Source organism: Cryptomeria japonica, chromosome 1 (assembly GCF_030272615.1).
Source record: "Cryptomeria japonica chromosome 1, Sugi_1.0, whole genome shotgun sequence".
NCBI lineage: Eukaryota > Viridiplantae > Streptophyta > Pinopsida > Cupressales > Cupressaceae > Cryptomeria > Cryptomeria japonica.
Genome location: NC_081405.1, coordinates 354,302,196 through 354,317,367, shown reverse-complemented (window position 1 = coordinate 354,317,367; position 15,172 = coordinate 354,302,196). Strand labels below are relative to the sequence as shown.

Below are 15,172 nucleotides of genomic sequence, written 5' to 3'. Positions count from 1 at the left end.
AGTAGGTCCATGTCTGTAAACTTTAAGGTGATTACCCCACAGCGTAGCCTGTAAAAAGACTTTTACTTTATATACTATCCCCACACGTGGGCGGCAAGCCGTCCACCCATTTCCCAGCTTCCATAGGTCCCATGTAATCTCACAGATGGTAAACAAGTAAAGAGAATAGACTGTCCCTACCTTGGCCAGAAAAGGAAAGGAATTAAAATGGATTATGGAATGCCCAGCTGGCTGCAATGTTCTGAAGTGCTTGCAAGAAATCCACCCACTTGAATATCATCTGGTCATGAGTCATCATCAATGACATGGCAATTGAGTAGACAAGGTTGGACAAAACTGTAAATCTTTTGTCAAAATTTACTGCAGGTTTGATCTTGAGAGAGATTACAAACTCTATTAGAATTTGGCGGTGAGAGGTCATGTGCAGCCTGTCTCCGGGTCCCATAGACCGATTTGGCTTCATAAATGTTATTAAAAATCTTTCATTTCATTTAATTTCAATTGACTACAAAACAACAGAAAGTGTCTGATTAGCAAAGAAATACAAGACAATTAGAGAAGGTGATTGAATAAAACATTTGTATCTGACTGAACAATTTAACTGTGAATCTTGTAGAATACCTACCTGGTCTCATGATGACTTAAATACTTTGATTCCATTTCATTTCATTGCCTTGGCCCACACAGACTAGACACGCCCTCACACTTCTCCGCAAACTCCTCGCTTATCTTATCGAGATATTCCTTTCCTTGGAAGCAAAACATCACAATTCGTAGTCGTTTCGAACAGCCAGCCAACTAATATTTCACGGTTTTCATATTCAATATTCAATGTTATTTGCCTGTCTTTATCTTCCGGGCCACCCACTCATGAAACTTTAACCCAAGTGCGAGAATTTCCAAATCTAGTTGGTGACCTGCTGCAATCGCCGTACAAACGTGGCTGCGGACACAACTTTACCCGGTCTCTAACGATACGTGATCACTTGTAACTCACACAACCTTCTCAATTCCGTCCCGTACGGCACTGACATCTCTTTTTAGTTTTCTTTCTCTGTGCTTCGAAATTTGTAATTAATTAATTTAAAATTGCGGATGTCGATCCGTTATAAAAATGGGCCTACATCATTATTCTCGGTACCCTACACTTAAAACTGAAATTAAAAAACTGGATAACGTTAGCCTGCTTAAATAAGGAAAAATAATTCTACTCCTGTGTTATCGTGACACTACAGCGGGATTTTTTCCTGTTATGCAGAGATTCTGCCCTGCCTGAGAAATGTGAACGGGTGGCATCGATTAAGATAATATATATTTGAGTATATATTTGAGTAATTTTACTTCTTCAAACTTCTCGTTGACCCAGAAACATTAAAAAAGTTATACACAGTTGTCAACCAGAAGGCCTAGGTGCCAGAGAATAAACATATCATATTTTTAAATTGTTAAAATGTTAAACCTGATTATATATAAGTAGACGACAATGTCTGGTTCTAATGTTCAGTCTGATGTTAATCCCATAAAACTATCTTCTTGCCTTAACATCAATCCTGAGCTTGATGCCTAACAATAAGATGCTTTTAACCAAGAAATTCCAAAAAGACATGTATTCCTTAAATAATGGCAGCTTCGTATAAAATTATGGTAAAAAGCACATACTTCTCCACATCTAACATCTAAGATGTATCCACACAAAGGTTTTCTCTTAAGATGAACCGTCAATAATACTAAAGGCATGTTCTCAAGCAGCTGTTTAGCTTATTTTGGTTAGCAGCTGCAGCTCAATATTTTTAGGGATTATTTGTGAAGCAGCTGACCCCATAAATATTTATCTTTGCTGCTTATTTTTAAGCAAAACATCTTAACTTTGTATTAATAGCATTAATACTAATTTGTGCACTTAAAATTTGGAAAAATAAAATAAAATAAAATCTTTAAAAAAAAAGGGAAAGAAAATTGTGGAGCCAGCCCCCCCTTTTGTTCCATTGCTGATTTCTAATTCCTAAACAATAGGTGCTCCACCAAAATAGGGAAAGATTCTAAATTATCTCTTTTTTGACAATTTTTAAGTTGCATGGGAACACTTAACTGCTTAAATTTAAGCAGAAAATAGAGTTAAGCAGCTGCATGGGAACATGAAGTAAAAGTAGGAAAAAAAAAAAATTCTTTTTATATTAAAACGTCTATTAAATTTAATTATAATAATTTTTCTATTTATCAAATGAATTCTACTAAAAAATATTGATGTTTCAAATATGGTGGAAAGCTTTTAAAATGGACAATGGACAAACAATAACACTAGATGACCCTATGGACAAATTTGAATGTTGGTAAGGGGATTATCATTAATCATTCACAACTTTGTAAAATGTTGTTATAACTTAACATTTCTTCACAAAGAATCTTGAAATATCTTGTTTTCTTTCATCTTGCTACATAATTCTTGTCCAACTTAATCAAACTGTAAAAGAAATTGTGAAAGGATTAATATTAGACATTACCAAATTTATAAAATATTGTTATTAAAACAGTGTTCATCATCTTCGTATCTTGCTAGATCAATCCTTATGCAGCTGGTTCAAGGCATCTTGAAACATCTTGTTGTCAAAGGTATATACAACAATGCCAAGCTAATTATATTCCCATCTGAAAAAGATTTTACTAATAAATTTAACAAATTGATGGGATTAAATGATAAGTGCTTTAAAGAATATAAAAAGAAAAAATGTGATTTTGTTTAGTACATAGTTATCCAAGTATTTTGTATAATTTATCACTAGAAAAGTAAGAATGTAAAAATAATTTTTCTATAATTTATCATTTTCCAATCATATATCAGTAACCTTATATTCAACCATATACTCTATCCTGGACCATATAGTGCACAGATCTTCTCAGATCTTGACACAAGTTTCCCCAATATCCACCTAATTCCATACCACCCAGCTAAGTAATGACTAGAGAGTTTGACAGTATATGTGCCCTAAATTTTGTAGCCCAAATATCTCTTTGTAATGGTTTTCCAAAGTTAGGAAGAAGATATGTCATGAGCTGTTTGTGCTCACCCTAAACTAAGCCTCACAAAGAATGTCTGCACATATGCAAAATACGATAAGCTGCTTCAAATGTTATGATCCAGCACAAGAGCAAGCTAATAAGGGAGACTTGGCTTTTCCATTGGCATCTTTATGATTATATACACAGCATCACTTTTGCCTCAATTTCAAAATACACATTTATGATAATATTCACACAGCAAGAACCTTGAAAGGCTGGAAATCTTGCTCTCATTCTTCCTAGGTCACTCCTCAAGAGCCCGTATCAGTACTTGTGGGCTCTTTACAATACCTTTTCCACTGACGAGAAGGCTCCCCTCATTTGCTAATGGAATAAAATGTCATCTGCTCTTTGTACTATGATGTAGCACGTTCAATGTCACAGGGTTAGAGAGCAGAATTTGTAGGTAATATTGGTTGAGACTTGATGTCCGTAGCAAAAACTTCTTGCAACGCAAAATGCAGAACCAGCCATCCCAACGAAAGCAAGTTACCTTTAAATTGCACCATATTCAATCTTTTCCCACATGAAGGGTGGAGTTGAATTTACTGTTGGGGGTCCCTTGTATAGCAAGCATACACAGACACAAACTGCTGCAGTAGCCAGCAAGGAGAAAACAAATGGACGATACATGGCTCCATGATAGCCCGTCATCCTTGATACTCTCTTGGAGGCAAATCTTGCACACTCGCCACATTTCTGAGGTAGCTTATCTACTGTCTGCCGAGACAAGTTTGTGTCTGAACCAGCTCCCTTAACTGCACTAGCATTCAAGGAAGGTTCTTTCAAGATTGTTATTGTCAACTGAGCACTTATGCTATCTACCAGTTTTCTTTCAACCAACCGGTTATATGAATGATTATTTCTCATTAAGGCATAAGCATGTGGTGTATGCTGGCTTGCATCCAAGGCTGTGGTCCAAGCATCTAATCCAATCTGCAAAACAAAAAACAGACATCAAAATTGACAATAGAACAATAGAAGTGTTATCTATTTACCATAGTAGTGGAAGCACGTTTTTCCCATACCTTTCCTGGATCACTGGTCAAAGCATCAACAATATCCTCTGCATTTTGCATACTTGCAGCTATATGCAGTGGTGTAAGACTTCCCGGCCCTATCGCACCTGGACTAAATGCAAAGTCTCCATAAGCATAGGATAACAACATATCCACAACTCTCCTGCAATTTCTCTTCACTGCCCTGTGCAGCAAGTTAACTTCCGAGATGACAGTCAATGCCTCTTGATTTGATCCTTCTTCAGCATACACACTAAACAGCATATCCAGAACTCTTTTAAGAAGAAAATTCCAGTCCCTTTCCACAGCATAAGTTAATAGAAACTTGAAGCGGCGAGGCAAGACTCCAGGCAAAACAGACTTCTTTTCAGAGTAGGAATTACACTGTAAAAGCCATCCAAGCTCATTCAAGAAACTTACAACATCCTCATGTGCATTTAATTGGACATTAGCTTGAGAATGCATTTCTGAATCCTTCTTTATTGCTACACCCTCACTAAGTCTGTCCATGTCACCTTCTAGACTTCGGAGCTCTCCACAGATTGCACTGTCTGCCACAATGACTGGAAAGCTGTTCCCCTTTAAATGCCGTTCAACCTGCATAGTACTCCACTCCAGTGTTAGAAGGGAGCAGGGTTTATTTTGACAGAATAGTTAAACAAATGAAAAGTTTCTAGCAATATGCAGCAGGGTTGAATTCAACGAATGAGATAAAAACATGAAAAGTTTCTAAAGTCACCTCCACAAAAAGACGACCCAAAACATTAGCTGGACCCCCTGAGAATTTATGTTCAAGTGGAGCATTCTTGTTGATGGGAGTCTCACTGCATATTTGATGATCTTCTGGAATAACTTCTTCTGAAATATATTTTCCCTGATAAGCACAAAGAATTCTGCATCCAATATCAAATATAAGAACTACATCAAACTTCTCAGTTCTAGAAACATCTATTGACTATATAATCCATAAATATCTACAAGAGCTTACTTTGTACCAGGAACCATCAAATTGTAGCCTGTGACAATAAGCCTGGTTTCTTCACCAGCTACTACTGCAATAGGCCTGACTGAAAGTATTTTAGGAGCATCCCTTGACCTGCAAGATCTGTACAACTGAATCTTACCTGCAGCGAAATTTTAAATAGAGATGAGAAATGGTCATTACTAATGGCATAGCCCTAGGATAAGTATTGACAAGGATTCAAATAATTTGGGGAATCTTTGTTAAAGAGATCAGATGCATACCACTGTTTAATGAGGCAAATTGCTGTTCAGCTTGAACTATTATTCGACCATTTTCCCAGAAATCATTACTACAATCCCTAGAAAGCAACAATTTCATGCGTTCTTGCAAGTCTCCTCTCAGCTGCAATACAAACAAATTAATGTCAATAGCCCCTCTCCCTAAAATTAACATAGCACTGAAAAATTCCAAATTTTAATTGTTTCAAATGCTTATGATAACGCACATGCCTGATCCCATGCAGCTGAAGGCATGGATGCAAATACAGTAAGTATCACACAACCAGGCCTTATATAGCTCTCCATGTCTGATGGGATATGAGACAACCACTCAAATATCTGCTCCAGACAAGAAAAGGAAAAAAGATATTTATATGGTCTCCATTACAAGATAGAAAGAAATACAGAAAAAGAAAAGAGAATCACTTTAAAAGAGGGTTTTGATCAGCAACTCCACATCACAATGCTCACCTGGGTTCGCAACATCTGAGGAAAATCACTTGGATCTTTGCCAAAAAGCTTGAAAATAATTCTACTTGTCCGTTCCTGAATATTAAATGAAAACAAAAAAGTTAACAAATATATTCAGATTCACATACCCACAAAAAAGATAATAAGGTATGATTAAGAGGTTTAGAAAAAATACCTGAGTATCTGAATTGGAACTTGTAGGAGACTGATCCGAGCCTGATGAAGTATAGCCACTAATTTTGAGATCTGATCCTGCACGTACGGAGCATAAACGAAAATGGTTCTGGTCACTGCTCATGCCACAGTTTGGTATGGAGATTTTGCGGTGGCCATCATCACTAGGACTCTCATCAGGCATTAACTCGATTTCCTCACCAGCCGAAACACTGTCATTATCCTTACTGTCCTCTCTTGAATGCAAAGGAAAGAATTTCTGGACAACTGGAGGTGATGAAGATGGACTTCTTGAAGACAACCTCTCTTCCATGGGATTGCAATTAGCAAAAGACTGCTTTAAAGTCACATTATTTGGGCAGTGTGGAGTCTCAGAAGAGTCAAGAATATGCAATGGAAAACCAAGACCCCCTCGAGAGGTAGAACTTTCTGCAACTTTATGACATACACCCAAACCTGCTGTACCACTAACAATTTCAGGTGCAAAAATGGCTGGCTTGATGCCAGGAAACCTTTTATTGACCGGTTGATCATTACTCTTAAAATTTGGAGTCTGCTGCCCCATCAAGGATCCATGCAGAAGACTAAGGGCTTCAGGGGAGCGTTGTATCAAACCTGAGAGCATCCTCACAATTTCGAAATTTGGGGCAGTTGACTGCGGACCATTTGTCTCTAGACCTTGGGCCCTGGCATCTTGCTTTGGAGCGTGTGCTTGCGTGTCTTGTGAAATGTTGAGGTCTATTGCCTGATGAGTCTGCATTTTGTTTTGCCTTGAATCTTCCGAAGAAGACACAAATTTCAATTTGCTCAAGCATTGTACAAGATAATCCTGGTCCCATACTAAACGGCCTAGCAATTTCTCCATGGTGTCATTAGCTGGAATGAAGAGCAATCAGGAACAGGAAATTCAAAACATGGATCAGTTAAAGCTTTTCAATGTTTTTCTAATATAAATCCACTGAAAATATATACAAATTTAGAGGCCTTACCTTGAAGCTGCCTTGACAATACAGTAACGAGGGCAGAAATATCCAAATTTCTCAAAACTCTGTTAACATCTTCTGGTAAGAATCCTCTGCCTCCACTCTCTTCAGGTTGTGTTTTTCGCCTTCGCTTATTATGCCCTGCAAGTCTACGCCGGCAGCTTCTCTTTCCCTCGTCAAATTCTTCAAGGGGATGGAACCTACAATATAATGAATACCATGAACTCCTTGCAATATCATGAATGCGACGATATGCCACGAGGTCATTGTTCTTGGTACCCCAAAGATACGTATTAATGTGTAAGGAAATCCTAATAAGGGATGGCATTTTACTGAAACTTGTAAAAAATTTAGAACAGCATTCACATGGGGAGAAAGTATGCAGAATCCTATCTATTTGCCAATTCAAAAACCTAATAAGCCGTAACTTTTTCAAGACTTTACCAGCAAATCCATTAATTAAAGAGGAGGATTATTACAACATACCTGCTACATTGTTGACAGAACCGCTGCATAATATTTCCAACGAGGGTTTTGGAAGCCTTGGAATGAGCCTCGCATACTTTGTGCCTTCTGTGATAATCCTTCGCAGCGGTAAGATCTGTTCTGCAATTGTCTACTTGGCATGACGGATATGAGGTGACGGCAGACCCAGATCTGAACCGCTTGTTGTTCTTTGAATTACTGTCATCACCATATGAGCTTCCCCCGAGCTTCAACGTAAGGTTTCCGGCATCTTCTTCTTCAGAAGACTGCTTTCTTTTATTGCTGTCGGTCGACGGATACAAACTAACACTTAAATTTCCTGAAGGAACTACAATATTATGAATATTGGAAGAACTCTTACCAAGCCTGTTTTCCTCAACAGGCTTTGCTTTGAACATTACACTGTCCCAGTCCCAGGAATTCACATTCCACCCTGCGTTACGCACGTGGCCATTGTATCTGTCTCCACTCCTCGGCTGAGAAAACCCTCCGTGAGGAAACGGATTTGAAAAGTATGCAACCTGTGCGCCTACTTCATTTTCCATTTTCTGTTACGCGAATGCTTAGATCTCCGTCAATTCTTGCTAAATATTTATTTCTCCTTTGCAAAACCCCTGAAATGTGAACACAAGAACCAAAGGGAAATTTGAAATGGAGAAGCAATCTTTGTCAGGTGTAACAAGTGTTCTCACGCACCGCTAAAATCCAGAAACTTTCCGTCCCGCGCAAGATTGACCCTTCATTTGAGCAAAACCTTTGACAGGCCTTCCGCAGAAAAACAATAATCACATGTAGACTGCAAAGAAATGTTTCTAATACTCCGTTCTGAGATCAGATACATGTCATGATACGTCTGCCGGTGCTTCAAATCCTAAATAATCTCCCCCTTTCTAATTTTTACTACTACATAATCGTCATCAGGCTATTCAAATGCGAAAGCTGCGATAATTTCTCATTCAACCCCTTAACCTCCAGACTACACTTTTCCGGTCCCGTTCCGACTTTTCCAACCGTGAAAACGCTGAATAAAAAACATGCAATCCACAAATCAGACAAAACTGCGTTACCTTAGGAAATTCCAGCCTAATTAAACCTGGTTTTAAACGTTTTCCAAGTGCATAACATCGAAACCCTCAGTATAAACCTTTTAACGAATTACATTTGCAAACAAACGAAGCCCTAACAGTTCTGAACCTTACAAAACTCTAAAAGCTGTTCTTTCTCAGACATCATGGAAAAAACAAAAAACGTGTTCACAAACTTCAAAGCTATCTTTGTAAAAGCAGTGTGAATCATTCAATTATTTACCAGTTTTTAATAAAATCAAACAATGCCGGACGCGCCAGCCGTTCAACGCGGACCTAAATTTCTGTACAAGTCGCCAAATTTCCACTGAAACAAAATCTGATTGCGCTCAATTTCCACTGCAACACAGGGAATTTCCGCGAGGCTTACCTGGCAGACCAGTGTACACGCAAAATCATTTCATTTATATTTGAGCACAACTCTTTTTATCTGTACTTGTGCGTACAGACAAAACTCAAAAATTTGTATAGGTGAAAAGAAGTCCATAAATTTCGGCGCACACGGGATTCGGACCGGACCGGACCATCGACCGCCTGGTAATGAAGGCAACAGACCATTTTCACCGCCGGTAACCGGCCCTTATTTACCGGTGCCCGACAACTTTGTCGGCGCCGTAAGAATATGTGGTAAAATCTCTCTTTTTACTGTGCTTCTTGAGTGTTCGAACTCAAACGTGAGATGTTTGCGTATACTTGCCCACGTGGCGAGGACCACGCCATAATAATTCCTCCCCTGGAAGTGTGCTGTACAAGGAAATTATATTACACCTCTTATAAGTCAATGGTATTTCTTTTTAATTAAAAAACTCTGAAAGTTTAACAATTTTATTTTTTTAAGCACTTATTAAATTTGAAGTGGCAATACATTAATAGGAGTTATTTCTAATCATATTTGCTCGATATGGGAAATTTTGTGGACATTAATGGGTGTAATCTGATTTGTGAGCATAAAAAAGTAATAAATATGGGTGTAGCCTAGATGGCCCCTCCCTCCTAAGAAGCTCCCCCAAATTGGTAATTGGGAGAAGGAAAAGAGCTATAAGACAACAAATGAGCCGTGTCCATTTACCATTCCTAAGAATTCAATAATCACAAAAAATAATGAAGTGTGAACAGCGGGAACTTTGCAAAGGGTTTAATAATCACTTTATAAAAGTGCAACCATAGTACTTTCCATTTTTTGGTTTAGAAAACTCTCTCTCCTAGTTTAATGTTTAAATAGTGTAAGAGTTGAGCATATTAGGTGTATTTTATTTATTTTTTATTTTATGTTGTATCTGGTTTTGAAAGACTTTTCATATTTATTGGTTTTTATTTTAGTTTTAAATTGTAAATGTGATTATCAAGTTGGTTTGGAATTGTATATTGATTCATTATTCTTAAAGAATTGTATATTGATTCACTGTTCCTAAACTTGTAATTTTAAACTTGGATATAGTTGAAGTTGATGTCTTTCTAATTAATTGTTGTTTGTTGACTCAAATATGAGATATTTAAATTGTGGATTTATGATGTTATATAAAAGGACAAACCCAAATTCATTTTAGGTCATACATATTTAAAAACATTATCTCTTGTTCAATTATCACATCAACACTTTGATGCAATTGCATTAGCATCTAATATTTTAAGGACAAATATAACCATTTGCATGTTTGATAAAAAAAAGTAATCTAGCATGTCCTCTTCAACAACATCATCTACACACTTAGCTTCATTTAACATGCACAACATAGTTCATGCATCCACATGCAACACTATTCTTATGCATATATATAATAATCATGCACCACCATGCAACACTACTTGTGTATTTCAACACTACCCATGCTTGTACATTCTAGTGTTTGGCAAAAACATGCATGTACACCAAGTGGAGCATCATAGCTACATGATATCCTACCCTACAAATGTATTATCTAGCAATCTATGTACCACAAAATACAACCATACAACTAGTACCATATGCATTTGACAAATGGTAGCATTTGTACCACATATTATTGTAAAACGACTATGTTTGACATTTATCATCACTTTGGCCATATAATCACCATACAAATACATGCATGACACTTGTTAACATACATGGGGAGCCTAATTAATAATCTATGTTGTCAAGATCAAAATCAAGATGGATATTTTGAAATTGAAAACCCTTGGGGTAACCTAATAGAGGCTTATTGTAAAAACTTTACAATGGGCTCCATTAGATAAGTCTATCCTAAGTATCATATTCCTAACAACAAGCAAAAGGAACACACAAGAGATACCATGGAACAAATATCTATTAGTTAGCAAGAACAAATACTTAACGATATCCATAAAAGTTCACTACTATAAAGACATATGCTAGAGACATGTCCTTGCATCTTAGGAAGCTAATATAACAAAGGGCACTTACCAGAGAGAGAGAGAGAGAGAGAGAGAGAGAGAGAGAGAGAGAGAGAGAGAGAGAGAGAGAGAGAGAGAGAGAGAGAGAGAGAGAGAGAGAGAGAGAGAGAGAGAGAGAGAGAGAGAGAGAGAGAGAGAGAGAGAGAGATAATAAGATAAGTATAGAAAAGATAAAATAAAAGTATGTAATGTGGACAAGAGAATATGAACATGTGTAGAAGAGATATGAGTGTGAATGTAAGAACATAACTATGTATATGTATATGTAGTGTCTTAAATTGTAACCATACGCAATTGACACCACCATTTATGCCCCTACTTTAGTGTGTCTCATCTTAGCTTTCACTTGGGTCCATTTTCGGCCTTTTTACCTCAAACATGTCATATTTATGCATGGTGATTTGAACCCTAGCATTAGGATGTGTGCTCTCCATTTCCCACTTGTTTGTCCTATTTTGGGTGGACAGGTGCCTGAGGCATTCTTGTCCACCTAAAACATGATCTATTTCAAATATGTCAGTGCACTTCCCCTTCCCGATGATTTTGAATCTCATTGCCTTAATTTGACCATTGGAGGTTGGCCTAATTGGTAAATTACCCTAGGAACCCTATATAAGAGAATTCTTCTAATTCATTTACACGTCATGACATCATAAGCATTCATTGAGCATCAAGGTGACATGTCATTGCACCATATCCTTCCAAAAATTTCAAGCATCATGGAGCAACAAACTACATCAATCTTTATGCAACCGTGTGTTTATGATTGAATCTCTTATGCTTTGTCATGTTATTGCATCAACACTTGTGATTACATTCAAAGAGAATTACATCATCATTATCAATTAAAGTGGATATGGGGTATATCATTCAAGTATTTACTTCGGTATTTCCATTTACAATTTCAATTCAATTCAAGGGTTAATTCCAAACCCAAGGTTTGACTTAGGCAAACTCCTATTAACAACACCATTTTCCCTCTTTCTATGTACAGCTAATAGATCTATAAGCTACAAACGAAGATTCATGTATAGGAGACAATGATGATCAGATCTAACTTTTGCACCTAAGCAAAAAGCGAAGGATAGGGTCACCCCACACCACCTTGTCTGACAATTTTTTGACGAAATTCTTGGAGAAGATTTTGAACAACATTTTGATTTTGAAAGTTCCCTGTTTGTTTGCATCTAATATTTGGAGGACATGGTCGCCACAAGCCACCTTGTCCTATACTTTCAAGCCAGATTTTTACGCGCAATTTCCTCTTTGTGCCCTTGCCTCAGATCTAACTCTACATTTGTATATCACATCTATAGCTCACTGTTTATTTTATTTTACACCAATTTTATGTAGTTTACCCTTAGATATAGCATTCAATTTTAACTCCCTTAAGCACCTTTAACTCAAACAAAGAGAGAGTAAAATCTAATCACCGTTACATTCCATTTGAATTGAATGTATTGATCGTACATCCTCTTTCATATTTGGTGGTCCTTTTGAAAATAAGTGGATTCATATCCAATTTTGTGGATCCCTATTCTACCTCCAAACATTTTTATGAACCCGATGCTTTTAACTTTTAGCATATCATTGATTGGATGTTTTTAGATCTGATTTTCATAATGGAAGTTACTAAATCTGATTAGTTTTCTATTTAACATGTGATTTCATTGCTCATTGGTTACTTTTATCTAAATTATGTTTTGGATAATAGTTTCTTTCACTTCATGTTGCTTGCATTCATTTATACAACTTTATTGTATTGCATATGAGGGTTTCAAGGAATTTTTCTACATTCAAGTCATTTTTTAAAGCTTTCATATATGTTTCATGTTGTTAAATAATGACATTTTTAAGGAAATTAATAAAATATGTAGATCTCATAAAAGCTTTGGTAGATAATACAATTGATCTAGTCCTAGAGATGATATTGAAATGAATAACACTTGTACCTCTCTAGTGTATCTTATGTTAATGAGGAAAGAATCAATACTCCTATCAATGATCTCTCCAAAGGGGAAGAAACATTAAAGTGTAACATTGAACCATCCTCTTCTCATAAATATACTTTAGATCAAGAGGAACAAGGTAAACATGTTGGTACATCAATCACTCTAGATCCTCCTTATTCTCCTTGAGCTTATCTTAATCACCAACATATCTTAAGGCATGATGATGTTATGCATTTTATTCATGACCCATCTCCTAATATAACATTGAGAAAAGATGAAGCCTTAGATGATAAGGATTATCCTTCCTAACCTAAAAATGTGGACATGAGTAATGATGATAGAAATGAGAGTCTTCCAACAAAGGATATCCATTCCTCATCCATTCATCCCTTTGGCCCTTCAACATGTCCTTACACAACAAATTTCAAACAAATCCATAAAGAAATACCTTCTCCTTCACAATTGAAAACATCTTATGAGGTTAACATTAATATTATTTCAAAACAAAGTTATAGTGGACAAGGACTTGGAAAACTGGAACAAGGAATTAAGGTCCCGATATATCCTCCCTCACAATGCACTAGAGAAGGTGTAGGATTTACTCCACCTTCCTCATCAATCCTTTTAAACCACAAGAAGAAAATCATTTCCCTCATTTACCCTTCTTTATACCCCAAGGGACAAAACCTATCCATGTTGACAATCAAGAAAAACTAGCCACAATAATCTTTTGGAGACTTAATGTGATAAAAATGTTAAATTTCCTTACATAAACTTTATACATAATATTAAACAAGGTAATAGTAACACATACTGCATTTATCATCATACTCGTTTTCATTCTCTCTCTAATTGTAAGGATTTTAAAGAAATTGTACATGATTTATGTGATAGAGCTCGTATCCATATCACACTAGATCTAATGCTTTTTCTTGGTCCAAATTTGAAGGTACTACACTAGCTCCCTTCACCCTATTATGTTGCTCCTCACTACGTGACATTAGTAGCTTACCTTAGTGGGGGATCTTTGTCATTTGTGGTGGTACAAATTCATGTGTAATGATACTTGGCTCGAAACATAATAGTCTTTCTTTTTGTCTCCATGCGTGGGCGACAAAAATAATATTTCAATTCTCTCTTTTTTTCAAAGATTGTCTTTTTCTTGGTTGAGTTGCATCTTTCACAACTTGAGTTATTTTCATGCATAGAGTGGTCCTCCATGCGAATACATATATATCCCTTGGTTGGACATGCTCTTTGTTTGAAGTGGTACATCTTTTATGAATAACATATGTATGGAGGATGATATGATATATGAATGATTATGATATGCTTGTATACTAACATGTTGTAAATGTAGGATGCAATTTTTTAATTTTTTTGGGGGGGAAGGGGGGGTACCAAAGTACAAAACCAAGAGGACTAGAAGGATCAATTAAAGGGATGTTAATAAAAGATAAAAATTAGATAGAGAAAATTAGTAGTGATGAAAACTTGTTTTCATAAGTGCACCTTTAGCAACAAAGAGCTTTATTTAATATGGCAAAAGGATACATTGCATCGTGACATATGACGTTAGAGTGATAGTGTGATCCCTTTGTAGAAAATTGGATATATTGTAGACAAGGAATGTTTCAATAACTTTTGAAATGTTGGTTTATATGTCAAGGGTTGAGGTATGTGTCATAGTCACAAAGTGAACGTACCAACACAACACACCAAAAACATACTTGTTTTAGAATGTCATTAAAACATCCCACAAACAAAAGACAAAAACAAGAAGATAATGAACCATCCCGACCACTCTAATCACTTATAGATATCTTTGAATGGCATAGGAACATGATCCAAAATAAATCAATGAATGATAAGACTTGCTAGACCAAGCGAGTCAACAACCATTTTGATCTTGTTGTCAAATTTGATAGTTTGTGTTTGATAGGACGATCATGATGTCTAGTTTCAGGAATGATGTACCCTGTTTAAGACAAACATAGTTTGGTTTCGAGTATACTACACCCTATATAAGACAGATGATAGTTTGGTTAGTGCTGATTGATTGATATGAGAAGTTGATTTGTCTAATTGTTGACTTGATTGATAGGTTGTCTATTGTTACATGATTTAATAAGTGTAGTGTTGTATGGGTTTTCCATCTGTTTCTGCTCAAATGTATGTCTTGTTGCAAGGGACAGTTTATTGATGGGAAAAATAGATTATTGTTTTGTTTGGTTTTGATGTGTTTTTTCCAATTTTTAGGGTTTTGTGGTTATTTGATTTTATTTTATGATTTCTTCAGAACATTTTCT

At 36.3% G+C, this 15,172-nt stretch overlaps 1 protein-coding gene across 1 annotated transcript; it reads right to left on the bottom strand.

Moving 5' to 3' along the window:
* Positions 1-2,793: 2,793 nt before the first annotated feature.
* On the bottom strand, positions 2,794-9,014 carry LOC131069137 (squamosa promoter-binding-like protein 1). The gene is made up of 11 exons (XM_058004476.2): positions 8,741-9,014; positions 7,433-8,453; positions 6,953-7,146; positions 5,965-6,839; positions 5,790-5,864; positions 5,550-5,657; positions 5,322-5,442; positions 5,065-5,200; positions 4,816-4,969; positions 4,086-4,673; positions 2,794-3,993 (listed from the first exon to the last, which is right to left on the bottom strand). Exons 2-11 carry the CDS (start codon positions 7,975-7,977, stop codon positions 3,553-3,555), a joined length of 3,237 nt encoding a protein of 1,078 aa, XP_057860459.2. The 5' UTR covers positions 7,978-8,453; positions 8,741-9,014; the 3' UTR covers positions 2,794-3,552.
* Positions 9,015-15,172: the final 6,158 nt, after the last annotated feature.

Excerpts from the sequence above, each read along its gene's own strand:
- LOC131069137 (XM_058004476.2), bottom strand. The coding sequence starts at position 7,977 with ATGGAAAATGAAGTAGGCGCACAGGTTGCATACTTTTCAAATCCGTTT. Across the intron at positions 5,443-5,549 it reads CTTCAGCTGCATGGGATCAG|CTGAGAGGAGACTTGCAAGA; the intron begins GCATGTGCGTTA and ends TTTGTATTGCAG. Across the intron at positions 4,970-5,064 it reads TTGATGGTTCCTGGTACAAA|AATTCTTTGTGCTTATCAGG; the intron begins GTAAGCTCTTGT and ends TATTGGATGCAG.